This window comes from Glycine soja, chromosome 19, assembly GCF_004193775.1.
Source record: "Glycine soja cultivar W05 chromosome 19, ASM419377v2, whole genome shotgun sequence".
NCBI classification, from domain to species: Eukaryota; Viridiplantae; Streptophyta; class Magnoliopsida; order Fabales; family Fabaceae; genus Glycine; species Glycine soja.
In genome coordinates this window covers 1,880,098-1,899,761 of record NC_041020.1, presented here as the reverse complement: position 1 = coordinate 1,899,761, position 19,664 = coordinate 1,880,098, and the positions used below count along the sequence as shown (strand labels likewise).

At 31.9% G+C, this 19,664-nt stretch overlaps 3 protein-coding genes across 4 annotated transcripts; all 3 read left to right on the top strand.

Moving 5' to 3' along the window:
* The first annotated feature begins 940 nt into the window (after window positions 1-940).
* Window positions 941-5,736, top strand: LOC114398043 (probable prolyl 4-hydroxylase 7). The gene is made up of 8 exons (XM_028360155.1): window positions 941-1,281; window positions 1,401-1,487; window positions 1,590-1,647; window positions 2,102-2,206; window positions 3,396-3,453; window positions 3,536-3,711; window positions 3,837-3,897; window positions 5,298-5,736. The coding sequence occupies exons 1-8, from the start codon at window positions 1,175-1,177 to the stop codon at window positions 5,603-5,605; spliced, it is 960 nt and encodes a 319-aa protein (XP_028215956.1). The 5' UTR covers window positions 941-1,174; the 3' UTR covers window positions 5,606-5,736.
* Window positions 5,737-12,057: 6,321 nt separating this feature from the next.
* Window positions 12,058-14,930, top strand: LOC114398954 (tRNA pseudouridine synthase A-like). Of its 2 annotated transcripts, none has more exons than XM_028361045.1 (3): window positions 12,058-12,209; window positions 12,887-14,075; window positions 14,182-14,930. In XM_028361045.1, exons 2-3 carry the CDS (start codon window positions 12,922-12,924, stop codon window positions 14,585-14,587), a joined length of 1,560 nt encoding a protein of 519 aa, XP_028216846.1. In that variant the 5' UTR covers window positions 12,058-12,209; window positions 12,887-12,921; the 3' UTR covers window positions 14,588-14,930. The 2 variants fall into 2 exon arrangements, with proteins under 2 accessions (XP_028216846.1, XP_028216845.1); XM_028361044.1 differs by having other exon boundaries at window positions 12,669-14,075.
* Window positions 14,931-16,320: 1,390 nt separating this feature from the next.
* LOC114398217 (transcription factor MYB35-like) lies at window positions 16,321-18,988 on the top strand. Its single transcript, XM_028360389.1, has 3 exons — window positions 16,321-17,218; window positions 17,326-17,455; window positions 18,073-18,988. Exons 1-3 carry the CDS (start codon window positions 16,993-16,995, stop codon window positions 18,842-18,844), a joined length of 1,128 nt encoding a protein of 375 aa, XP_028216190.1. The 5' UTR covers window positions 16,321-16,992; the 3' UTR covers window positions 18,845-18,988.
* The last annotated feature ends 676 nt before the right edge of the window (window positions 18,989-19,664 follow it).

The window sequence follows — 19,664 nt, the reverse complement described above, 5'->3', positions numbered from 1 at the left end:
CAGATTGGAGATTGAGTCTGTCTAAGACTTGTTTTAAGCTTAGTGGTAAGTTGTATTTTATTTTGGTACTTTTATTTTGATATTTGGTGGGTAGGATTATTCATCTAGAATAATTGAGAAATTAAATGTTGATCAGAGTGAAAGGACATTAACATTATTTCTTGGTGTTCACCTTGAATTGTTTTATATCCAAAATTGAGAAGTCAGCAAAAAGAGTAACACATTTTTTTAATGAAAATTCCTTTATTCTTAAACAGCAAAAGGAAGAAGTTATTTTTTTAAAAAATATTTTATATTTTCATTTTTCAAAAATAGCTTTCAACCATTGAAAAAATGATTTAACTCTTTAAATATTTTAGATTTTCATCTTAAAAATTAATAGTTTAAAATATCTTTAAAATAAATATTTTATTTTTTTTATCATAATATTTGCTGCCAATGATTAATCTTTATTTTAAAATCTGATTGATGATTTTAATAAAAAATTTCTCTTTTAACCACAAGACTAGAACTCAATATAGGATAAAAATAAAAATAAAAAGTTTATTATTTTTGCAATACAATATTCTCTAAATAATATATTAAAATATACTGATGTAATTTTCTAATATCTTCCTAAAAAAAATAAGATGTGTACCTAAACAAATCGAGATATATAGATTTTAGTTAAATATAGTTTACATTTTAAATATTCTAAATTTGATTTTAATTATAAATTATTAAAACTAAACATTTATTTTATTGTACAATTTAGTATACAAATTTTAAAATATATACTCCAATAAGGAGAAAAAAAACTAGAATATGATCAATAAAAAAGCTAGAATATTTTATTTTTTAAAAAATTTTAGACTGTCAATTTTACAATGGGAAATCTAAAAAACAAAGACACCACTGTTTGTTGCTCTGTTTTTCACTTTTTCCGTGTTGATGCAGTAAGTGAATGTTTCAGAAGGTGGGTTTAAGCGCACATCAGAAACAGACATTTTCTCAAAAACCAGTGGGCGTTTCATTGAATCTTCTTCATCGTTGCCAAAAGCGACAAACCAAAATTATATATAAAAAAAAAAAAATACTTAAACTCCATTTTTCTCTCTCACACACACTCTCTTTTTCTCTTTCAATTTCAACACTCTCATTATCCTAAGATTCCCACCGAAAAACCTCTCACACCATGGTTTCTCGCCATTTGGCTTCTTCGCTCTTCCTCTGTTTCCTCTGTTTCGAGATCTCTGTTTCGTCACTTCGATTGCCCGGTTTGGACCAAGACGCCAAGGCCACGTAATGACGATAATACCGCATTACCCTTTTGCCCCTTTTTTCTCTCTATGTCGGTGAATGCATGCAAAATTTGACCTTTTGTTTTTGTTTTCGATTTTTCTGTGTTGGTTTTTTTTCAGGCATGGATCGGTGCTAAGGTTGAACAGAGGTGGCTCTTCAGTGAAGTTTGATCCCACACGGGTCACTCAGCTCTCGTGGAGTCCCAGGTTTGACCTTTTCCTCTGTTAGACAAATGGATCGCTGTTTTCTTTTTGTTGTTGTTGTTGTTGTTTTTTTTTCAATTTTATTTTCTGAATTATGTTATGCAGGGCTTTTCTGTACAAGGGGTTTTTATCCGAGGAAGAATGTGATCATTTGATAGTTCTGGTTAGATTTTTTTTTCCTTCATGTTTGATGTTTATGATTAATGTTAGCAAATGAAGGTTCTGAAATCTGGGATTTTTTGCTGCAAGTCCAAGATTTTAAAATTGCATCCTCATTCGCCTCGAAAGAGGCGATCCTTGATATTGTAGGAAATTCTGGTCAGTGATGCCACAATTGCTGTTACCTTGCAGTCATAGATAGACACCCCAAAAACCTTAATGTTGCAGTCAAAATCGCAGTCGTAGACTATTTTTAGAACAGTGATCAAGGTTTTTGGGGTCTTTGCCACTGCAATTATGTTGTGGTCGCATAGGCTGTATTTGTCACAATTTCCTGTATTAAGGATCGTGATAATCACGACTGCATTTTGAAACCTTTAGCATTGGGTTTAAGGGACATCTTTTGTGGGGTTTTATATATCATATTATGTTCTATGTCTGAATGTTTGTGGTATTAGGCCAAGGACAAGCTGGAGAAGTCTATGGTGGCAGATAATGATTCCGGTAAAAGCATAATGAGTGATATCAGAACGAGTTCTGGGATGTTTCTCAACAAGGCACAGGTATGATGAATCAAAGATGATTTACTTTACACTTATGTGAAAAACTTTAATTTCTTCATTTGATTATGATCAATTATATGGCAAGCATATAGAGAAGTATGGTTGGCGATGTTCTTTTTTTTAATTTTTGGCTTGTGCTTTTATTTGAACACATGGTTCTTGTGATCTTCCCTTTATAGGCATGTTTATTTGATGGTGCTTGATGGTGAGAAATGTACTAGAGATTAGTTTGGAGTTTAAATGATTTTGCGAGTTTGATTGATCCTGGGAAAATAAGTAAAGATAGATTAGTGACTTGAGTAAATTGAATGGAAATGTATGCAAAATGTGAATTGAATTATAATTAGCAATGAAGTGAAGATGTATCAAACCAAAAGTTAATAGGTAAATAAGTAGATGTTCATATGTTGTTTTGTCCTACACATTCTGAAGCTGACAAAGAATCCTTGAGTTCAGGATAGTTCTTCACGTCTTTGCTTTGTAATTTTTGGAGAGAAACTCGGAAGAATGTTCAGGAAAAAGGGATCATCAACCTTGTTGTTTAATTTTCTTTGCCGAAACTTTTAGAATCTAGGAAGCTACTACATTTGTCTCAAGGGGTCTTCCTTCAGCCAATTTAAGCTGAAGCAGCTTGTCCTTGGATCCAATTGTGGGCATGTATGGAGGACAGACACTGTCAGTACTACAGTGCACTGCTATCAAAAGGCTAATGGTTTATGGAATACTTTTTCAGGGCATAATATAGAAAAGAGTAAATAATTCTTTCTCATGTTCAAATATTTCTTTTGAAGTTACTGAGCACAAATCATGAGATTGAGATTCAGAGGGAACAAATAGTGAGATAAAAAAAAGACTACAAAGCAAAGTGTGCAGAGCCCATGAGTTGCTTGAAAGAAAAAGTAGCCCGTGATTTGGGTCAAGGGTTGAGATGGCTCATATATTTTTAAATGTAGCATTTATATCTGGAGTGCCCATATGAATCCTAATCTAATGGTCATTAATAACTCCTCACTTTTATCAGAATCACCTACTACTGACTGTTGGGAAAATTAGGCAAAATTTTATTAGAATTTCATATGACAAAGTAACCGCACTGTCATGAGCTGATTTTTTTTTTCTCTTTCTAAGAAAGCTGTGACACTTGTTTTTAGTTATTGATTTCCTCTTTCTTCTATATTTAATCTTTAAGGATGAAATAGTTGCTGGTATTGAAGCCCGAATTGCCGCATGGACATTCCTTCCTGTAGGTTAGTAGACAATATCATTCTTTGATCCATTTCAGTATTTTCTTTTCTTTGCTTCAATTTAAACGTGTCTCTATTGCATCAGAGAATGGTGAGTCGATGCAAATATTGCACTATGAGAATGGTCAGAAGTATGAACCACATTTTGATTACTTCCATGACAAAGCTAATCAAGTTATGGGTGGCCATCGGATTGCCACTGTATTGATGTATTTGTCTGATGTTGAGAAGGGTGGGGAAACAATTTTTCCCAATGCCGAGGTAAAGATTTTCTCATGGCTTTGATTCTCTGATGTTTCCTTTTAAAGAAACCCCTGGCTCCCTCCCCTCAATCAAAAAGAATAAAAGAAAAATGAAATCGTAATTAATTTGTTTTGCCTTTTCAGGCAAAGTTGTTGCAGCCAAAAGATGAGAGCTGGTCTGAATGTGCTCACAAAGGATATGCAGGTATATATATTTTAATATGCTCTTACAAACTATTAGCAGTCTTTAATATATTGACATAAGATTATTGTTATTTTGAACTATGTCAAAGAAACATCCATTCAAGTCTCTAGTGCATAATATCTTGTGTGCATACTTTTGCCTTCTCCTTCTTGGTAAGACGATGTTGCAAAAACATCTGCAGATGCTAGTATTTAACTTGGCTAAATATTTTGACTAAGCCAAGCCATGACTTCTTAAATTTGGACAAATTGTATAAAATTCCAGCATTGTGCATAGATAAGGCAAATTTATAGAAGCAGGAAGTTAAGATTAAATGATGTTTGACAATATATGTTTCCAACAAATTATATCAATATGAAAATATTATCATGTTATGCATTAGGTATTAAGTCAAATTTTATAATTTATTATTAATTTTTAAAAAAAGTTAGGGGTCTGTTTGGTCCTATTGTGTTTTTCTGTTTTTGAAAATTGTGCTCAAAACTCAAAAGCATAACTTAAAATTAGTTCTCAAAACTAAAATGAATAAAAGTGTGTTGGGTTGGTTTACTTAAGAAAACATTTGAAACCCTAAGATGATCACAAGCCCATCTGTAGATCACCCATGACTACTGGAATGCTTCTTTATGTATTGATATGGAGGAAGGCTCACTACTAAGTACTAACATTGAGTTCCTCTCCATTCTTAGAAGAAAAATATAGGCAGTAGAATGGACAAAAATGGTAGAAAAGTGTCTCTCAATTCTCAGGCTCTTAAATAAGCTTCTTAATGAAACTTATCAACATAGGCTCTTAAGCTTCATGCCCAAATTTATGACAAAAACTCGTGATAGAAATTTATTTAACAAGTGCAACACACCAGGCTTTTACTAGTAATAGTACATTAGTACTTGGCTTAGTTATTAGTTTAAATAGAACCATTAGATTAGTAGTTTGTAGTATATCTTATTTTCTCTACCTAATTCCTATAATTTCAACATATATTAAAAACTCAATTGGGTCCTTTCTCAGTCAAAATTGAAATAGGTGGGGCAAATGAATATATTTCACCCATTTATTGTAATTATTGTAACTTAGTTTTTTTTTCTTATTTGCTTCATTTGGCATTTACGAAATTGGTTAAAATCATATTGGTTGTGTTTTGTTGAGACTTGAGACATCTTTCTCTTGCCAAATTGTTTGCTATGTGATTGCTAATATTGATCCTATAAGTTATAACACACTAAGAATTCAATGGTTTTCTGGCACTAATTGAACCAAACCTAGCTTTACCTTGATGTTTCAGAGTTACTATTATTTCAATTTCTCGCTACTGATGTAATCTAAACACTGGCATTCCTCTCCTGTTCTATGACCGAGGATCTAAATTCTAACCCTTTCTTCTGTTTCTGTCATTTCAGTAAAGCCTCAGAAGGGTGATGCCTTGTTGTTCTTCAGTCTCCATCTGGATGCAAGTACAGATACTAAGAGCTTGCATGGAAGCTGTCCAGTCATTGAGGGCGAGAAGTGGTCTGCAACCAAGTGGATTCACGTGAGTGACTTTGAAAAACCATTCAAGCAAGTGGATAATGGAGAGTGTGTTGATGAGAATGAGAATTGCCCTAGGTGGGCTAAAGTAGGTGAATGTGACAAGAATCCACTTTATATGGTTGGTGGGGAAGGAGTAAGAGGAAGCTGTATGAAGAGTTGCAATGTCTGCACTTCTTAAGGAGTCTATTACCTTTTGTTTGCTCTGAAATGCATGTAGAGTCATAAATACATTGTCAAATATATTGTATATAACATTCATTTTTGTTGAACTTCAATATGGAACTCTGCCAGTACATTGCATAGCTGTTATTTTTTTTTTTTAATACTGTTTTCTGAAAAAGCACAAGATTTTCCAATGGTCAAAGATAAGTGGTGGTGTGTGCTATGTGAAGTGGGTGTTTGCATCGCTTGCTACCACTTTTCATGCATCTTGGACATGGGTTGTGTTTGAGTAGACAACTTGATTAAGCTATTAAAATAACTGTTTATCATGCAAGTATTTATTTAATAACTGTTTATCATGTAAGCATTTATGAATAAGTTGCTTTCAATAATCAAAGAAGAACTGTAATCAAGTTATTTTTATGTAAGTTATAAGTTATTTTCGGAAGTTACTATTGAAATAAATTAAAAACAAGTTTTGAATTGATTTATAAACTTTTTTTTTACAAGTTTTTTCAAATATTTTATAGTGTTTTGTCATAATATTGTATAAGCAAATTGTAAATAAGTTTTGAATTGACTTTTCTTTTCTGATTCTTGTGGTGTACCTATAGTTGGTTTTAAAAGGATTTTCAGGGTTCTGTTTCTCTTGCCACGGGTGAATCATTAAGGACAAAACAAATGAACCTTGCAAAAAATATTGTTGAGTTGAATGAAGTTATAGACTTATAGGTACGTTTTATATAATTTTAAAAAGTTAGGATCGTTAATTTTAGTCTCAACTTAATAATATACTCAGAATATTGTGGATGACAGTAATAATTGAACAGTTGTGCCGTTCTAAAGCTTATCCCCTATCCCCCTAAAGGGATTTTTATGAAGTTTAAAATATGTTGCCCATCTTATATGAGAAAGTGGAGGGATTTAGCTCACCGTGGAAACACACTTTAGACTTTAGAGGATACACTGCAATTAGAAAATCAATAATTGAGATAATAACTGATTTTAGATTTTGTTAAATATGATTTTATCATGAATTTTAAACTAAAAATCAATGATTATAAGTGTATTTTATCCTCTATATAGCATACTTTCTTATTTCAGTAGTCAAATATGAGAAAGTGATGCAAGCAAAAGTTGTTAGTAGAATTAGAATGTATTGATAACACATTTGACATAATTGGTAGTGAGACTTATGAGTTGTGTTTCTTAATCAAATTATTTAAGAAGGTTTAAATTCTGATTGTACTTTAGATAATAGATAAAATAGATCGAAGATAAATATATGATCAATAATAAATGTTTTGGGTTAATTGTCTGCACTCCTAGAATAATATTGCTAGATTTTATTTTAAAAAATAAATAATTTTTTTTAATTTTTTATTATTAGATAAACTAATGTGAAGTTCATTGAATAAATCGAATATTAATGTTTAACCCTTATATAATTTCTTGGCGAAATTTATTTCATAATACAAAATGCATTTATTTGACAAAATTTATGTTTAAGCCTAAAGCATGTGAGCCTTTTAAACGGTAGAAGGCCAAAATTCCACCATATAAACACCCATTAGAGGGGTCTAAAAACGTCACGTTATAGTTTTAGTGTTATGGTGCGCTATAATGGTTATTTGACAAAATTGTGCAAAACCAAAAGCAAATAGGGTTTTTTTTTCATCTTTTCATTTTTTGAAAGCAACTAAAGAACCTGGTTGTAGCTGGATTGAGTTGAAAAGTTTGAGTACTCATGTATTTTTTGTTGTTGGAGACGATATGCATCCTCAAATTGATGAAATACGGTTGGCGTTAAAACTACTGTTAACCAAGTTGATGAAAGATGAAGGATGTCAACCTCTTTTGGATTCATTGCCCCTCCTGAAACTATATATCATTGATGATTTGAAAGGTATTATTTGATAAATGTTCCCATTCTTTACCAATCAATGTTTCCAATTAATAGTGATTTTTCTTTTGTTGTATGGATTAAGGTACGGTTTAATTCCTACTGTTAAAGAAGGCATCTTAGTAACTGTATTAAGAATTTGAGATAAATACAAAGTGAATCTGAATCAACATCTTCTTGTCTTTAAACTTATTTGCTCCACTTGCTTTCCTTTTCTTTGTGGTATATTGGTTTTTATCGATAGAGTTTCAACTTTTATTTTGATTCTTAACTTTCTTTTTTCATTTTTCCTTATTCTCGTAGATCAAGAAGGCAGCCATGAGATACAACTTAGGGTTTGTAGTGGCTTGCCGCAACATTGGGGAGATGATTAACCCATGCACAATGTAAGACTATTGTTCATTATATTCAGAAACCTCTATTTTATCTTTTATATAATTTCTTTGATTGAGATTTTTGTGTGAAGATTCTTTTACATTTGAGAAATTTGTCCTTTTCTGTTGTGCATTTAGAAATAAGTTTGTTTATATTGAAGAATGCATGTTACCATTCTTCCTCCAATCCTAGAAGTTGTTCTTACCACATTCTTGTTTTCCATCATTTGGTAACAATATAATATATATATTCTTCCCTCCCTTCATAAAATTTCAAGCTGTGATTGATATGTGCAAATGATTAGTTCAGTAGTCATGCTGTTTATGGGGCAAATACTGACATGAATCACAATCCGAATCTGGAAAAAGGTCACTAGTCATTTTATCCTCTCAGGTCAACCAGCTAACAAATTATACTTGCTATAATTCCAACTATATAATGCTTTGGCAATATCTTAAACTCCAAGGTGTTCTTTTTCGTTTAAATTGGCCAAGCTCATATAGACCAAAAAGAAAAGCAAAGCTCATCAATAGATACTACAGTGCCATCATAGATCAAATTAACGACAAAACACGTAGAGTGTGTTTGGATGAGAAAATTTAAAATTCTAAGAATTTCAATTTTCAATTGAAATTCTTTTATTTTCAAAATTTTGTGTTTAGATAAAAAAAAATTAAAATTAGAAATTTTCAACATTTTAAGGATTTTGGGAACTCAAGTAGAAGAGATGGCGAAAGTTAATAAGGGAATACGCGAAGATTTTAAAAGATTCTTTTATAAAAAAAATTTCAATTTCTCATCTTTTAGAAGGAAATTGAAATTCTACATTTTTAGTTGTTTAAAATTTTGTTTTAAAATTTCAAAAATTTAAATTCTTCAAAAAATAAAATCCAAACAATGAATTCTAAATTATAGAAATTTAAATTCTTAGATAAATTACTTTTCTCAATTAAAATTCTCTATCCAAACATAAAATCTATGGAAATCGGTGGTATGGAATATGGATGGAGTTTTAGAAGTACACATGTATTTATTATTGGGTATACGACTATATAAGTTATAACGATAAAATTTTGTTCTTTCAAAGTCCTTGGTGTAAGTACGGGCAAATGCATCTTATATGCTGTGGGGTAATTATTTCCACCAGATTTTTTTTTGTTAATGTATATAAATTTTTTTTTATCCCCATAAAAGTTATATATTGTCCTCATTAGATTTTTTTAATCCAAAATCCTGATAAACATAAGATATTTAATACAAAAATTATATGTTCAAGTTCAAATTATTTAATCCAATTCTCATTATTATTATAATAACATAAAAAAATATATCACACATTGCATAGAATACACCATTGTAACATTACAAAAATAATTCAATAATTATTTAAATAAAAATGATCTAAATATATCTTTTAGTAAAAGAAAAGATAGATTAAATTATTTTAATATATTAGATTGTTATATTTTTTGAAAAAAATATTAGTATAATAATATATTAAATTGGATAAAAATAAGAGATAAAAAAATTGGTTAAACAATCTCTCTTGATGGACTACTCAAGAATTGAGAAGAAGAAAGAAAGTGGAGAAATAAATTGGATTGACACAAAGATAATGAAGAATTCAAATTACTTATTTCAAGAGGTAAGTAAAAATTATATATTTTTAAAACTTTTATGATAATTCTTTTAGGAATATTTTCATTTTATACTGTATTCTTGATATAAATAAATTATGATTAATGATATTTTAGTGTTGGTTATTTTAATAAGTGACATTACATTTCAAACACTAAATTAATATTTCACACACTAAATTAGTATTGACGATACAAAATATATAATATTTTTAAAGTATAAAAATATGTAAAAGACAATTATAATTGGTAAAAGTTTAACTACTTTATATTTTTTTTATTATGATATTATATATTTTATAGTATTTATTCATATTTTACTTTTGTAAAAATATTAGAAATTATTTATTGTCTCTACTAACAATTTTTTTTTTGATCCATTGGTGGTTATAAGTGTGAAGTTACTACACATCTAAGATCTTCACTAAAACTACACGAAAGAAAAATTGTTCTGCTACAGTCTGCTTTATTGTTGGAATCCATGGATCATTATTTTCTTCTATATTCACTTGCTGAGTTTCTGTCTTATTACTTTTGATCTAATTCCCTGGTGAAACTGATAGCTCTATGCATATAGTTTTATGCACAAGGAAATCCTCAACACCCAAGAGCAGTAATTTGAGGAAACCCTATCAGGGGTGAGAGGATAGGATTCTTGGGCAGGCACCACCCTCCACCCTTCTCATTCATTGTAGAAATATTTATTCATACATGTAATTACATGATCTACAGACAAGTTATTTTTAGAATTTTTGGTTCTTGTATCGTGGTTGCCGAGGTCTGATATGATTTTCTAAATTGTTGGTTGTTTTGTGTTTATATGATTTGTTAAAGGAAATAACTCGATTTGATGCTCATTTCTTGCAAGATTGCTTCTACATAAACATGATATTGTATGACAATAAGGCACACTTGCATCTAACAAAAGCAACATACAAGCTTGTTAATCCATGGCTTGTGACCTCTACTACCTTGTGTTGGACCATGTTTTCAGTAAAATGTAAAACATTACTGACATAATGTAAAACAAATAATGTTGAATGCTAGTGGCCTAGCACGTTTTTTTGTTTTTGTTTTTGGAGATGAGTGGCATATCACGTTGATATAGTCAAAACATGATAATTAATTTCAAATGTTAATCATAACTTATTAGTAATGTAACAAAAAAAAACAACTTATTAGTAATAAAATTACCCTTTCCATAAGTATCATAATACGTGCTTCAATTAGTTAGATTCTTACAAAATACATTTTTGAGAATGGATCAAATTTTTAAGTATGACTAAATTTTTGAGAATGGGTCAAACTTATGGGGGAAATATGTTGGGGTTCCACCATAGGGCTAAAAATTTTAATTATAGTGGTTACTAAACATTATTTAGGGTTCAAAATTTTCTCTTCCTTAAAAATAATAATGAAAAGGCTTTGTATTCAATTAAATATGTTTGACCCCAATAAAATAAAACTTGCAAAATCAAGAAAAAAAGTATATATAATTTAAATTAAGGTCCAACATAAATTATTATCGTTTTTTTATATGATAATGATAATGAAATTTAATCCTAATTAAAAGCTTATGTAAATTATCTAAACTTTTTACCACTTAAGTCAACTCTAGCAGGTATAAAATTTACTCATTTAAAATTTTATACACACAATCACTTTAAATTTAAAAAGAGTCACAAACCAACTGTTAAGGCTATTTAAAGTATAACTCCAACCTATTTCTCCACAATTTTCAATTTTTCAATGTTTTTTTTATACTAGTGGAAGAAAGACTCATTGTGCCTGCGTCTATCAATTGAGAAAGATGTAGAAGATTATCAAATGAGAAGAAGTAGAAGATTATGAGTGGTTTGTAGCAGTTAAAGGATTAATATATAAAAATGTGGAATACTGAATAAAAAATGAGAAAATAAAATTAAAATAGAGAAATAAATAGGTAGTTAATTTATGGCAAATAAAAGATAAATGTCTAAAAACATTCAAAACCAAATGTGGATAATTATACCTATACCTATAGATGCATGGATGATTTAATTTCCTTTTTATTTTTGGTCGATATACGATTTATACCACATTAATTAATAACTATAATTACATTATTTAATTTTGGGTTACGGCCCATATAGAAAACCCATCTAATGTGCATGTCCAATGAATTTATCGGAAGCAGTTAGTGGACATGTCTAGTTTCTTTCTGATATTGAAACTAAAAGGAAGTGGCAATTGTTTTCTTGGTGCCAACATAAGATGAATAATTTTAATATTATCTTTTGGTAAAACTGATATATGTATAATAGATTGATAATCGGCCATTTATTATTAGATCAAAATTAATTATCATAAAATTTATTATGTAAATTTACAAGTGTATTAAATATATATTAAAAAATTTAATATTATATATAATGACATTAATTATTTTATAACATAATTAATTTATTAAATCAGTTAGAACATCAAACTAATAAGGCAAAATAATCACAGGTTATTTTATATGAGTGCTATGAATTGTCAATAAGATTATTTCATATTCAAAATCCGTATCTGTTGTAAGAAAGAACATTATTGAACTTGCCTATCTTGTGTTGGGTGCAGAAATCAATTGCCAACGAGGGTTTAACGTTCTTGCATCTTTTTCGCACTCACGTTGTCATTTTTGTAGTTCAACCTCCAGCAAGCATTCTCAAGCTCCTCCTCTGGTAACACTTCTTCTGCGCACCTTTGCTTCATTGTCTTTTGCTCTTTCTTTTGTTAAAAATATAATATTTAGGTGCCATTTGTTTCTCTCTCTCTAAAGTGAATGTGGAATTTTAAATCATATGTTATGGGTAGATGTTTCTAATGATCTTTGGATATTTCCCAGCTATTTCTTTTAATTCTGTCTCACTTATAAATCAATCATTGACAGCAAGCAAATAATAGATGTTGTAGTATGTATTACTGATTCTTTGTTCTTCTATCTTTCAAGTTGCAAGACAATAAGAATCCCCAAAAAACTAGAGATAACAGTGATTAGATGTGTTTGTTAAAACTTAATGAAATGGAAATTGCATCTGAAGCTGTATGTAAAAACTAGAAATGTTTCTGAAAGAGTCTCTAATATAGCATAGGATAAGGATTTGTTCATTTCCGTCTTAATAAAACAAATTGTTGTTTAGGTTTGTGGCTTCATGCTGGTGTCATTGGTTTGGTCATAGTTGTTCCCTGGCCTGGCATTGTCTTTGACTCTTGAATCTTGAGCCAGTTCCTTTTTTGGGTTGTTGAACATTCCGGGCTTTAAAACATTCCCTTCTACCAGTCATATTCTTGCACTTCGAAAAAATGGAAAACTCAGATACGACACTGACAACTTCATCCCTGCCTCCACCACCTCCAGTATCTGTGGAGGAGCCAGAGCCCAAGAAGTTGAAGATGTCCACCACAACTTCTGATGATGAAGAATGTGCAGCTGGCACAGGCACCAAGAAAAGATACAAGCGCCGTAAGGTTGCTATTTTCTTTGCTTACTGTGGTGTTGGTTATCAGGGTATGCAGAAAAACCCTGGTGCAAAGACTATTGAAGGTGACCTAGAAGAAGTCTTGTATGTGTCTGGAGCTGTCCCTGAGCAGGATCGTGGAGTCCCTAAACGATATGACTGGGCTCGCTCAGCTAGAACTGATAAAGGAGTTAGTGCTGTTGGTCAGGTTGTCTCAGGCCGGTTCTATATTGATCCACCTGGCCTTGTTGACCGCCTTAATTCAAACCTCCCTTCTCAGATAAGGATCTTTGGTTACAAACGTGTGACAGCTTCTTTTAATGCCAAGAAGTTTTGCGACCGGAGGAGGTATGTCTACCTCATTCCTGTGTTTGCTCTTGATCCTAGCTGTCATCGTGATAGAGAGACCGTCATGGCTAGTTTGGGATCTGGAAATGAGCTCGTTAAGTGTTTGGAGTGTTCTGAGAGGGGCCGAAAGGTGATAGGATTAGTTGGTAATCGTAAGAAGAATCTGGAACTAGAAGCTGTGGATGTCGAGGCTGGTATTTCATCAAACAGAGACTCTGGAGTTACAGAGGATGTGGAGGTTTCTTTGAGCAAAGGTGATGATAATCATTTAAATGAGGAATATGGGAATGATAATAAGGGTGGCATGAACTCTAAAACTGGCCTTGAGACTATGGTTCCGGTTCAGGAAGAGGGTACTCCTTTTAATGGTGAATCTGTGAATAATTCAGACATTCTTGAGGATGAAAAAGTTAATGGTGAGGATAAGCTAACCAATGGAAGTGGGTTTTGTTATGGTGAGAAGGAGAGAGAGAGATTTAATAAGATTTTGAAGTATTTCGTCGGGACTCATAATTTCCATAACTTCACCACCAGAACAAAAGCTGAGGACCCCGCTGCTCGACGTTACATTATTTCATTGAATGCAAACACCACTCTTGTAGTTGAAGGCATGGAATTTGTAAAGTGTGAGGTTGTGGGACAGAGCTTCATGCTTCATCAGATACGGAAGATGATTGGGATGGCAGTGGCAATCATGAGAAATTGTGCACCGGAGTCACTTATCGATAAAGCTTTGCAGCAGTGAGAACAACTTCTATTGTTTATTATGACAAGTTTCTATTTAAAATGCAGTGCGATTCTCATTGGATGTAATTTTTTATTTTCACTTTTGTTTTCCTAAATGCAGGGATGTTAACATTAATGTGCCTACTGCCCCTGAGGTTGGATTATATTTGGATGAGTGCTTCTTTACTTCATATAACCAGAAGTGGAAAGATCATGAAGAGTTGTCCATGAAAGCATATGAAAAAGAAGCTGAGGAGTTCAAAATGAAGTACATATACTCTCATATTGCTTCCACAGAACAGAAGGAAGGAACTGTCGCTCTTTGGTTGCATTCTTTGAACCATAGAAATTATCCAGATCTGCATGTTATCAATGAGGAAGCCATCCCCGATAACAAGAGTGCTGATCCCAAAGAAGCCATCACTGATAACAAGAGTGCTGATCCCAAAGATGCCATCACCGATAACAAGGGTGCTGATCTCGAAGAACACATCACCGATAACAATCCTGTAGTTGTGACTCAGTGAACTGTGTTCCAGTTGTTCAATATGAACTCTTTCTTTCTAATGGATTTGTGCCTCACTTTTCACTACTTCTGGTTGATTACTATTTGCCTAGCATCCCTGCTTCGCTACATATACATACAATCAATATACAAAAGATGTGATCTGTTTCTGTGTCCAACACTCACCCACTCGGTAAAGACACTAAAAGAAATTAAATAATATTTTTGTTATATTTTGTGGGTGTTTTATTGTTCAGTATGATTTTTACTTATCTAAACCATGGCTGAGCAATGGTCATTTATTTGTGCTGTAAATTGAAATCCATTGCAAAAGAGAAATGCCTATATAGCACTTGCAAATCTAACTCAGCTGATTCATCTATTTATGGCGATTGCAAATTTCATCTACTATTTATGATCTTATGGTTAGTACATGTTTTGTTAAGGGTGATTTAAACTTGGCATGCTTTCATTATATTATAGGGCTCACTACAGATAATGCATTGCTGTACATGTGGATTATAGACAACGAATCGATAATGTTAAGTAAGCACAAGTTGCCTAATTATATGTCCTTCATTAATGCAAGTTAACAACTCTTTTTGTGCCCCTGGAAGATCAACAATGACCTCGTACAAGTACAACGATTATATTCAAATTTGCTAGAGGTAAAGTAAAATGTCGTGGATTTCTTTGTTGCTGTGGGCAAGATTAGGCTGATGTTTATACTGAGTTTATTTACTAAGATATTTGCAATGCTGTATACAATGCAGAAAGATGCAGAGCTTTAATATTTGCTTGTGGAAAGTAGTAATTTAGACTTTTCATCCTCTCATGTGAAATTTCTACCTAGATCTTCAAATGTTACAATCTCAACCATCAAAACTTCATGTCTACATTTTTTTATTATTTAAATTTGCTCTCTTTCTTTAAATTAAGGGCTATGATTTCACATGACCATAATGTCACATGAGAGAATCCATTCCCCCCATGGGATGATTATATTTTATCTGCTCTCCAAACAGTTTTCCATTCTTACGAAAGTGTTGTGTTGTTTTTATTTTGCACTGGCCGACAGCACAACTTAGTCAAATGACAACTGAATCTTAATCTATACAAACTAATAGCTGCATAACAGAAGATACAATACCTCACTCATAATTCCATACCAATACGTGTATTGAATCAGCCAAATCTCCCTAGTAATAATAAATGGTATGTGTTGGTGTTTCATATGCTATCTGCGACTGATTTCTAAACTTTTTTTTAATAAGTTTGCAATTATATTTTCATAATTTAACAGATTTAAAACATTAATTTGTATTTACATTTCATCTATGCTACTATAAAATATAAATAATATATAAGATAACAAATTAAATAATAGAAAGGAAAATGCAAATAATTATGGTTAAATTACGTTTAACATGGTAGGTATATATTTATTTGCATTTATATATGTTAATGTTGCTTTTCGATTTCCCCCCCTATTAGAATGCAAGAGATCAAAACATATGTCTCTTAGCAAAAAATTTAGCATAACAAAAATTAAAAAGTTCAACTTATATACGCAACAAGTGTAAAATACTGATTTAAGAAAAAAGAGTGTAAAACATATTTACAAACACATCTAAGAAAATTTGACTGTTTTTATTTTTTTAGAGGAATTTGACTGTTTTATTATATCTTCCTATTCATTAATATATGACGTGGCGATAGGGTAAATTCTTATTAGATATTTGCATAAAAATAATTTGAATTGATAGTATAAATCAATTAAACATGATTAAAGTGAAAGCAGTAAGACTTGTGCTTTAGTAATACATAGATAGATTAGAAAGGTACATAATAGATGGGTTGATGCAAGCACCACCTTAAGTTGCACATGACAACTTCGATTCCTTAAGCTTTTCTTTGCCAAAAAGAGAAATAAAGTAAGAAATGGTGACGTACTAGAATTCATTTTTATTATAAATTACTGATAGAATGCTTACATAGGCTCTATCATTTTGAATCTATCTTGTGACAAGGGTCTAGATGGACGTTTTCTTTATTATTTTTTATTTATGCAAAGGCATATTGTACTGTTGGGAGTTGGCAATATTGTACTGTTAATGAAAGTAATTTGATTGCATTATCAAAATCAGTTAACTTATTCAGTTTTAACCAAATAGGGTCATTCAAATTGTACCTGAAATAGATATTGCTTTTGGGGTGAGGAAGCATATGAGAGAGAGAAGGAATGGGGAGGCACTTGCATTATGTTTCTGATGTCATACAAATGGTTTTGGTTTTTTATTTTGTTTACAGAAAGATGAATATAATGATGCAATTGTTGTTAATAGGAGCCAATATTTGCATGCTTTTCTTGCCTCTTCGTATCTTAAACAATATTAGCCCCTTTTAGTACTTCAAAGTAACCCTTCAATGCATATTGCATCACCATTACATAATTCACTCACTCCTATTCCCTTACATCTCTTCTTCTTCTTTGTCTTATTTCTTCTCTCATTTCAAAAAATGGGAAGGCCTCCTTGTTGTGACAAATCCAATGTGAAAAGGGGTCTTTGGACTCCTGAGGAAGATGCTAAAATACTTGCCTATGTGGCCAATCATGGAACTGGAAACTGGACATTGGTTCCGAAGAAAGCAGGTTTCTTTGAACCTCTAACTTTAAAAAGAAAAATGTAAAAATAGGTATTAAGAGACAAAATTTCATATGGTGCAACTTTACTCACTTTTTCTTGAATTTGTTTGCAGGGCTTAAAAGGTGTGGTAAAAGCTGCAGGCTAAGATGGACCAACTACCTAAGACCTGACCTCAAGCATGATGGTTTTACTCCCCAAGAAGAAGAGCTCATTATTAACCTACATGGAGCCATAGGAAGCAGGTATGTTCTACTCTTAATATTTGGAAAAGTTCTTGTGTAGCCTCAGTGCAATGTATGAAACCAATATGAATGGTGACACATTAAAACTACATATTCAGATTGGCTTTAAAGTTTAAAATAAAATCTAAATCTTGAGCGTAATTTACCTTCTGTATAAGAACTTATCTTGCATCATTTTTTGTAGTTTAACTGCATATTCCATTCACCTATATGCCTTATTTTGGAAATGGGATCTAGTTTTTCTAAAGTGCATATAATTAATTCCAAGCTATATCTCATCACTGTATAAGGGTACAATTAACTAAATTCTGTTTTTTTTTCTGATATAGCTATTAGTCTCACAAAATAAGCAAAATTAGCACGACAAAACTTTATGCACTTGTTGGTTTATGTTGCATGAGAAAAAAATACAAACTCAGCTGTCTTGGTTTATTGAGAGAATGAACAAACCATAAACTTTGACATGCATAAAAAATGTGCCAACTATATAACCCCCCCCCCCCCCCCCCCCCCCCCCCCTTTTTTTTTCTTAGCTTTCCTTTTAACATTTTTTTTAAAGACAAAAAGCTAATCACCTTATTTGTGACATCTAATGACAAACATTTTTTTTAACATAGATGGTCTATAATTGCAAAAAGACTACCCGGAAGAACAGACAATGATGTCAAGAACTACTGGAACACAAAGCTAAGGAAGAAGCTTATGAAGATGGGAATTGATCCGGTGACACATAAGCCGGTATCACAAGTCCTCTCTGACTTGGGAAGCATTAGTGGCCTCCCAAACACCACCACAAACCAAATTGCTTTTATCAACAAGGACTTGATGAGCAACATGCTACCAATTACCAAAACTGAACCATCAGGTTCCAACAACTCAACGGTGGAGCACACACAAGAGGGTCAAGTTCCCTCATGGGAACACCACATTCCTTACCAAGTTATCATCAACTCCGAAAATATTCAATCACATGTCTTAAGTGAAGCTGCATCCTCAACCTCATCCTCATCTTCCTCTAATATCACGCAATTAGGATCACCACAATCCTACTCTTGCCAAACCCCTCAGGCTCAAATTGCCCCTCCTTGTTCCAACTTTGATTGGAGTGAGTTTCTTCAAAGTGACTCATTTAATTGGTCATTGAACCCCTCCTCAGGTATAATTCAAAGTGAAGCTGAACTTTCCAACAATGCCAAAAGCAATGGCAATGACATGCAAGGAGATGCAAGTGAGGGTTCTGGTTCTGGTGCTGTTGCTTGTGGTGCAAGCATGGAATATCAAATTAACAAGCAGTGTGAAGCTCATTCATTTGTGGATGGTATTTTGGACAGGAATAGTGAGATAAGAGCAGCATTCCCTGAGCTTTTGGATGCTTCTTTTGACTACTAAGTGCTTAGTTGTATCATTTTGTTTTCTGCTTATTGAAAATTAGTAGGATAATTAAGTACTAGACTTTTCACATTAGACTCAGTCCCTAGGATGTGGAAAAAAAGTTAGACCATTCATTATGCTTTTCTAGTTTCAGATTTTATTATGATTTAGCCTCTTTAGTCTTTACTATGTCTCTTTAAATGAGTTAGCATCCTTGTTCCTCCTTTTCAATGTCTTTTTTAGTTTTTGAGGTAGGGGTATAACACGTTATGGGTCACCCACGAATTCGAATTGACCCAAACAAACTCAAATAATGAGTTGGATAATTTTTGTGTTTGGATCATACCCAAGCCAAATCAATCAAACTTGTTGAGTTTTGAATTGTGTCACGAGTTTTAATATCTAAACCTGTTGACACGTTAATTTGTATTAAATTATTATTATTATTAATATATGTAATATGTAATATATATTTTTAAATTTTAAAAAAAACAAATATCATTGATTATTGATTATATAGACTTAACAATCTGAATTAAGTAAGCATCAATGCATCCTTAACCTTTAGGATCAAAGTGACAAGGATTTTATTGATTAAAGTCACTTCATATGAACTTCTAAAAATATTTCGAATCTATTTACAAAGAATAGATCTCGTAATGTCACATTAGTTTTGGTAGAAAACAATATCAAGAAAAAATCACGTTTGATTCATTTAATAAAAAATTTAGCTTATAAAAAATGTCGCATTTAAAAAAAGGACAGACAAAATTAAAATTTTTCACCTGTTAACCCAATCCAACCTAAACAGTTTACAACCAGGTTGATTTGAGTGGGT

Excerpts from the sequence above, each read along its gene's own strand:
- LOC114398043 (XM_028360155.1), top strand. The coding sequence starts at position 1,175 with ATGGTTTCTCGCCATTTGGCTTCTTCGCTCTTCCTCTGTTTCCTCTGT. Across the intron at positions 2,207-3,395 it reads TGTTTCTCAACAAGGCACAG|GATGAAATAGTTGCTGGTAT; the intron begins GTATGATGAATC and ends TTAATCTTTAAG. Across the intron at positions 3,454-3,535 it reads ATGGACATTCCTTCCTGTAG|AGAATGGTGAGTCGATGCAA; the intron begins GTTAGTAGACAA and ends CTATTGCATCAG.
- LOC114398954 (XM_028361044.1), top strand. The coding sequence starts at position 12,832 with ATGGAAAACTCAGATACGACACTGACAACTTCATCCCTGCCTCCACCA. Across the intron at positions 14,076-14,181 it reads ATCGATAAAGCTTTGCAGCA|GGATGTTAACATTAATGTGC; the intron begins GTGAGAACAACT and ends TCCTAAATGCAG.
- LOC114398217 (XM_028360389.1), top strand. The coding sequence starts at position 16,993 with ATGCATATTGCATCACCATTACATAATTCACTCACTCCTATTCCCTTA. Across the intron at positions 17,219-17,325 it reads ATTGGTTCCGAAGAAAGCAG|GGCTTAAAAGGTGTGGTAAA; the intron begins GTTTCTTTGAAC and ends ATTTGTTTGCAG. Across the intron at positions 17,456-18,072 it reads CATGGAGCCATAGGAAGCAG|ATGGTCTATAATTGCAAAAA; the intron begins GTATGTTCTACT and ends TTTTTAACATAG.